The following is a 7,989-nucleotide window of genomic DNA, read 5'->3' as shown; positions in this document are numbered from 1 at the left end:
CTTAGGTTGCTTCCATCTCTTAGCTATTGTGAAAAGAGAAGCAACAAACATGGATGTACAAGTGTCTCTGCAACAGGACGAGTTCTTTGGGTATATGCCAAGGAGTGGTATAACTGGGTCAAATGGTAGGTACATTTGTAGTTTTTAAAGAGTTCTACATCACGACCCTCCTGCTTAAAAGATTTCAATCTTGCTCTAAAGGAAAATCAAAATCTCCTGGAGGAACATCAGAGATACCACATCCTAATCTCAGTCACCCAACTCTCTTCCGTCGGGTAAACTTGCCTATGTGCTGCCCCCAAGCTTCCAATAAGCTTTACAATTTCCACTTCTATATTCTTACTTCTACATTTTTATTATGTTGGTACTTGTGTTATTAATTACTTTCATCATTGCTGTAGCCAAACGCCTGACAAGAAGCAATGTAAGGACTTGTGGCTTACAGTTTTGGGGGGATGTGGTCCATCCTGACTGGAAAGGGATGACAGCAGGAGCATGAAGCTGCTGGTCATGCTGCATCTGCAGTGAGGAAGCAGGAAGGTAAATTCTGGTGCTCAGTTCACTCTCTCATTTTCAGTTAGTCCTCGAACCCTATGGGACAGTGTCACCCACATTTGGGATAAGTCTTCACTGTTCTGTCCTTTCAGAAAACACCCTCACAAACACACCCAGAGGTGTGTTTCCGTGGTGATTCTAAATCCCATCACATTGCCAACGAAGATTAACCATCACAATCCTTTTCTTTTTTCTGAGCCACATCTTATGTAGCACAGGATGGCCTCCAACTCATTATATAGCCATGAACTCCTGACCCCCTGCCTGCATCTCCCACATTCTAGGATTAAAAATATGCACAGCATATTTATTATATTATATTATATATTTGTATTATATTCCTTTTCCATGAAACCACCTTTGACCATCCCAGATAGTCAAGAGGGCTTCACCTTCTGCATATGTGCAACTGTTGGCCTTTTGGAAAGTCACTTGGCATAACTTATTATTTCAGGTCTCTGTCTAAGTAGTGCAACAAGCCCATGTTGCTCTTTGAAGAACTGTCTTGTCTGCTGCCATGTAACTCTTCAAAGGCCTGCATAGCTGAGCTTAATAAACAGGTACTGAGTCAGCTGTTGGACACCTTCGACCACAATGATGATACAAATAACATAATTGTCTTGTGTCCAGTCCAGCACTGAAGGAGCTTGGAACTTTCACATTCAATATAACAACAAACAAGTCAGCCACATAAATGAAAATTAGAATCACTACATACATCAATGAATTGAAGTCTGATGGAAAACTGCTGAAATTAGAGCAATAAGACAGGTAGGGTACTGAATCCCAACTCAGCAGATAGCCACAAAAAGAAATTTTTGTGGGAACCAGACCCAGTCCCACAGTAGGAAACCTAAACAGTGTTTGATGAATTGCCAGAGGCATGATATGGACAAATTTGAGAGTGAACAATAACAGCTCATGCTAGTCACACGCTAGCTATTTTCTGGGAACCCCTCTAAGTATGTTATGTGTCTGCTGATTTAACTCTTACAAAAGCCTTGTCCTTCTTTTATACATGGGGAAACTGAGGTATAGGGAATGTCAGAAAGTTGTTGAATGTAATCTTGGCTAGAAATTTTTAAATTTCTAGTTTGGGGATAATGTTAGATTTACAAAAGAGTTTCCTCAGAGCCCACACTCTTGAGTGACACAGTCATATTTACCTGATTCCAGCTATTGATACCCACGTAAGCAAGTTCACAGGCACTGGTCACTGGTCCATATGCAGACCCTTGGAAAGTTGTTCTACTCACTTTCAAGAAACACTCCTCCAAAGGGAATCCAGGGGACAAGAAAGGGAAGATGAGAGAGGAATTAAGTGATGTTATCAAAGTGTACATCTTTATATGCATGAATAAAAACACTACATTGAAACTCATTATTTTATACAATTAATATATGATGATAAAAATGTTTTAAACCCCACATCCTTAGCCTCTCATAAATGGGAATTGTTCCTCCCCACAACCCTAAACCAACACTTTGACCTCACTCTTCCATGTAATCCACTGCTCAGTCTGCATAGGGTTATGACAGTTCCTTATAACTTTTCATTCTATAAAGCTCATCATGCTTTAAAGACTGGGGCTCTGCACTATATCCCTCCCAGGACATCTCCAGCCTAAAATATTGTGATGAGTGATGAGTATGCGTTCTCCAGGTGAGGTATATTGGTAGTAATTAAACAATATTAATCCCATCAACTTTGATTTATATTCTGTAGCCTCAGTAATAAAGCTTTACATTCTATTTTCTTTCTGACCAGTAACAGAAATGGTGTTTAAGGATTATCATATAAATCTATTTTTGGTCAGTCAGTGTTGGAGAATTTCTTCAATATATTACAAATGTATTCATTATTCTCTAGTTCATAAAAATAATTAAAAGCTACAGGCAAAACACAAATTCTCAGGACATAAACACAACTGGCATTCCACTGCCAAACACCAAGTTTGCCAGCTTAGTTTAAGGGTTTAATGAGAACTTGTACCTTTCCATCAATAAATAACTGGGGCAGCCATTCCTCCTGTTCTCAGGAATTAGAGAACTAAAGCTCTGCCTATCAAAATGAAACAGCCTATTGTCATTTTGTGTACATTTTTAACAACTCAGAAATCACCACTTTAAAACATAAGCTACTTTTTAAAAACAAAAGTTTTCCTAAATGTGATTCCCAGGGTGCAAATAACATGTGTTCACATAACAGAAAGAAAAAATAATAATAAAACAAGCAAGGAAGGAATAGAGAGGAATTTCAAGTAGCTCTAATCTATCATTGTGATCCTGAAGCTTCCCCAGATTAAAAAAAAAAAAAAAAGGCGTAAAACATGGGCTTTACAAGCCTCAGGTGACCGTCCAGACATCTAAGTACAGTATTGGGTTTTAAGCATAATTAACAACCTTGTTTTCCATTTAAAGAATTCAAGTTCTGATTCCTTAACGGGCAAAACACAACCAATTTTATTCCTGGGTATTAGGATAGACCATTATATATAACATGAATTAAAACACTACAGAGACTGTTAGCACAGGGGTATTCACGAGGGTGTGGGTGTGTGTGTGTGTGGTGTTCTTGTTTCTGTTGTTTGTTTTCTTTACCTTAGCCTCAGGACAATTTGTACTCATTTATATGATTAATTAGGGAACCCCATTTTGCATGGTCCACCTTTGGGATGGAGAGTTGACCTGCGGAACTCACACAAGTACTGCAAAAGGCCCTGTCTCTGGGAGGAAACTCCAGCATGAGCAGCATGAGACTTTATTTCACCTGGTAGACCAAATATGACAGATTGCTTTATTTACAATGGAATATTAATCTTCTGGCTTTGGTAACAAAAATGCAGTGCTCATTTGTACTGTTGTAAAATTTGTAAATTTGCCCCATAGGATAAGTAATACTCAAAGCAGCATCCTAATTAAAAGGAAAATTCAGTTGTCTTGCAAGATAATGTAAGAGGGCACATAAATCGTAAACAAGATACATGATAAAAATGAAAAAGACAGGCTGGATAGGAGAGGAATGAAATAAGCTTTGGAAATGTGCTTCTTAAATGAACACAAATTGCGAGATCATGTCTCATCGAACAATAAAAATAACAAACCAGTGCAAAGATGTAATAGAATTTCCTGTGTATACCATTTTAATCTTAATATAATTTCCCCCAGCACATCCATGTTTATTGAACTACTATGGCCGTTTCTTCCTCACTCTGTCCAAAGTTACTGAGAGTGTGCTCGTCCCTGTAAATAATTCCCTTACAAGGAGCATGGAAACGATCCAGAAATTGAGCACAGTTTATAAGAGGAAAAATGGCGTCCTGTCTGCTCACAAAAAAGGCCTTACAAGGACAGCATACATGTGCACTGCTTCCTCGGGGAAGCTGAGTACAGGGACAGTGTTTGGCTCTGCCATCAACTTCACGTCTTTCTTTTCCTGCCTTCAGAAAATATAAAGAGGACTCACAGGGAATCCTAATTTGTTGGATAAAGAGCTAATGCAAGGACTTCCCAAGTCCAATTAATAAGTACCAGTGTGTCCTGAGTAAAATATTGGGTATGCTGCCTCAGTTTCACAGTCAGCAAAATGGGGATGGCAATTCTGCTCAGTTTCAAGCCTGATACCCAAATGATATTTAGTAAATATACTGAAATGCAGATATAAATGTCAGAACTGTGCTTAGGAAAGTGTGCTGGAGGGAGAAATGGAATTCAGAGAGGGTCTTGTACTGACCTTTGACCCCTGCTGAGGAAGCACAGTCAACCAATTCCAATCGACCCCACATGTATCTCAGACATCGCGACTTCAAGCACAGTAGATCCTGTTTCTCCACTTACACTCAGGTTGGCCATTCAGTTTCTATAATTATTTTATGAAGTTTCAAAATAACAAATTTAAAGAAACACAATACTGTCACAGGAGAGGGGGAGAAAGAATGTATGAGTCAGAGGATAGGGAAGAGTGCTGTGAAATGCTGTCTTTATGACATGACCTGACTATAAACTCCCTGGTCACCTGCACAAGACCTGCACAAGATCAAACCAACAAGATCAGTCAACATTCCACATTGGGCTAGGTGGGTTGCAAAAGACAAACAGAGCTGAATGTGGGAAAGCTGTTAAGGAACATTTGGGGAGGGGGTGGGGGAATTGGGCATGGATAGAACCCAGATACATTGTATACATGTATAAAACTATCAGGACTAAAGAAAAAATGGGAGAGAGAACCAGTTCTTTCTCTGGGGACTAGCTCCCTGAGAGGATATCTAATCCTAAAATGGGCTCTAAAAACATGTACACGTGAGAGAGACCTCTAACTGCATATATATATATGCATATGTGTGTGTATGTGTGTAATAGAAATAACCAAAGATGAAGACAAAATTGTGAGGGAGTGAAGCACATGGGAGAAGTTGGCTGGGGACTAGGAGAGGGTGGAAATAATACAAATAAAATACCAATACTATGAAAACAAGAAATATTTTTATAAGAATATTAAAAACAAATAGTATTTTCAAGAAATAGAGGTAGAGATGATGCCTTGCTTATTACTTCACTTTTAATTTGGTCTCACCGTGTAACTATAATTACTGTTTTGCTAAACACCAACTTAAATATTTCTTCTGGAGTTGAGGGTGCTCCTCAGTGGTAGAGGCCTTACCTAGAATGTACAATACCCTGTGCTCCATCCCCTACACTGTCAAAACAAAACAAAGCAAAACAAAATCTTTTTGGGCCATCCAAATGTAACTCATTTTATTTTTTATTATTTTCCAAAAATTCCATAGATAACAGACATATATTTACCCATTCAGTCACAAAATAAATGCCAAATTATTATCAGATACATTTTAGTAAATACATCATCACTTCATTTGTTGAATAGAATACATGATTTTAACTTTGATATTTAATGCTAGATTAAATAGTGGAAACTATAGATCAAACACTAACAGATCTACTAAGCAACAGTAGCTAAGTCCCCAGAGTAAGCAGGTGCACACCTATACAACCTTCGATAAGAGATCTGCTGTGAGAGCTGAAAATCAGCAGCTTTTTAGCTTTGGAAACTTGACATTGTTTTCCGAAGAAAAAAATTCTAGATATTTAAATTGAAGTTTTCAAATTTATCTAATTTTGTAATATGAAAATCATTTTAAGTGGTTCTCTATCCCACTGTCTAAAAACTTTATTGATCAAATAAAGTAGACGCTATCATTTAGTTTATCCCCAGACTTCAGAATTTGTATCACGAACCATCTAGTGCAGAGGCAACTTGATGTTTGTGACAGCATCACCAAAGCAGATGTCCTTCCAGCAGCCAAGGCTTCTGCAGAGGATGAGTCCCAGTTGCTTTCTTTACAGTGGTCCCGCCAGGCCATTGTTTCTGATGACTCTGGCATACTCCTTGGCTGACTTGTAAGGAACTCGGGGTCTTGCAGGGTCTTCAAAATCAACGTGGAAGAGGCCAAACCGTCTGCTGTAACCATTGTTCCACTCAAAGTTATCCAAAAGAGACCACACGCAGTATAGTTGAAGGTTGACTTTATCAACATGGATAGCTGAAATGTTGTTAAAAAGAACAATTACCATTACTGGGAAAGTTTTCTGAGAAGCGCAGGCAAAAGTCACTAATGAGCACTCGAGGTCTCTTTCTCCTGTTCTGTATGGGGCCTCTGTGGGAACAGGCAAAACTGTCCCTCTGTCTCTTTTTCCACACACAAAAAGTTGAACTAAAATAAAATGGTATTGGATTTACTGTATTTGTTACTTAGCTTGATTTAGTTATTCCACAGTGCACATTAACATTAAAGCATTATGTCTTATACCAAAAACAGAGAGAATTTTTGTCAATTAAAAAAATCCCCTTTCCAGTTTTCTGCTTGACCCAAGCAGGAGCTTCCATTCCAAAGTTAAATTAGAGCGAGGCATGGTGACACAACACCTGTCATCCCAGCACTTAGGAGTCTGACATCAGAGGATCACAGCAAGTTCCAGGCTAGTTTGTTTGGCAGACCAAGACCTTTCCACAAATAAGTTACTTATTATTCTAATAATGTGGTTAATCATTTTGGCATTTGTTTCATTCATTCATTCATTCATTCATTCACTCAGAGCATAATTTTCCAATACCTTTCCCAGTGGACACACACACGCACACACACACACACACACACACACACACTCACACACACAACCTACAAAACACATACATTCTTGCCTAGTACTTAGAAGTGTATTCAGTCCAAAAAAACTCCATCCACCATCACAGTACAGTTTCTAAAAGCCCAGAAAATCCATTGGCCATTTGGAAGAGAGGACAGCAGCCTGACTCATCTAGGCTTGTATTCTCATGATCAAACAGATAACATGTCTTATAATTCTGAAAACAGAAACTCCAAACAGAAAATGTTGGGCACTCAGCTCTGGCCATTTCTGCACCCTAGGCTGAAAAGTTTTTAAAATGCAACCTGTCACTCTCTCAGAGTGCTATTGCACAATACATGCTAGGAAACAATGTTGGTGTGAGTACAAACCAGAGCAGCCACTATGCAAGTCAGTGTGGAGGCTTCCTCAGAACACTAGAATTAGTCTGGCATGGTGGCACACACCTTTAATCTTAGCACTTGGGAGGCAGAGGCAGGTGGATCTCTGTGAGATCAAGGCCAGCCTGGTCTACATAGTGAGTTCTAGTACAGCTGGGGCTACAGGGAGAACCTGTCTTAAAAAGACAAAAAAAAAAAACTAAAATTAGAGAGTCATGGGGTAGAAATAGACCTACCACATGATCAGCTGTGTCATTTTTGAGCAGAAACCCAAAGGCATCTATGGCCTACTACCAAGATACCTGTTCACCCATGTTCATTGCTGCTGAATTCACAAGAGCAAGGAAATGGAAACAACCTAGATGCTTATCAACTGATGAATGGATAATGCAAATGTAGTCCATATACACAGTGGAATATTATTCAGCTGTTAAGAAAAAGAAAATATGAACTTTACAGGTAATTAGATTGAACTAGAATATTTTATTTCATTTATAGATGTTAGCTTTTAATCTTTATAAGTATGTGCTTCATTCGGAATATGTACAGAGGTCAGGGAACTAGCAGGGGGCCATAGGCCGGAGGCTTTCAGGGTAGAGTAGAAAGATTGCAGCGGTATAAAATGGCAAAGGGGAATAATGGGGCATTTTTTTAAAAGGCACAATAACTGAATCTATTCTTGAGATCCACTAATATCCATTTGTCTGTACAGAAACCAAATGAAAAGTCTGGTTTGTTTAACAAGATGGTCATATTCCTAAATAAGCTGGGTGGAAATGAACATTCATATAATAAATCATATTTTAATTGCTCTGGAGTTTTCAACCAACTCGAGTCCTGTAGCTAAATATTATGAAAATCAAAATCTACTCTATTTTTTTTCCTTTGG

The 7,989-nt window shown here is 38.6% G+C and overlaps 1 protein-coding gene across 1 annotated transcript in view; it reads right to left on the bottom strand.

Moving 5' to 3' along the window:
- Positions 1–5,389: 5,389 nt before the first annotated feature.
- Positions 5,390–7,989, bottom strand: part of LOC103737500 (cytosolic beta-glucosidase) — a 174,606-nt gene continuing 172,006 nt past the window's right edge. The window contains exon 5 of the mRNA XM_029565547.1: positions 5,390–6,116. Within this exon, the coding sequence (XP_029421407.1) occupies positions 5,914–6,116 (203 nt within the window). The 3' untranslated portion in view covers positions 5,390–5,913. The remainder of the gene's footprint in view (positions 6,117–7,989) is intronic.

This window comes from Nannospalax galili, unplaced genomic scaffold (assembly GCF_000622305.1).
Source record: "Nannospalax galili isolate Female #2095 unplaced genomic scaffold, S.galili_v1.0 scaffold777, whole genome shotgun sequence".
NCBI lineage: Eukaryota > Metazoa > Chordata > Mammalia > Rodentia > Spalacidae > Nannospalax > Nannospalax galili.
This window is presented reverse-complemented; position numbering and strand designations above follow the sequence as displayed.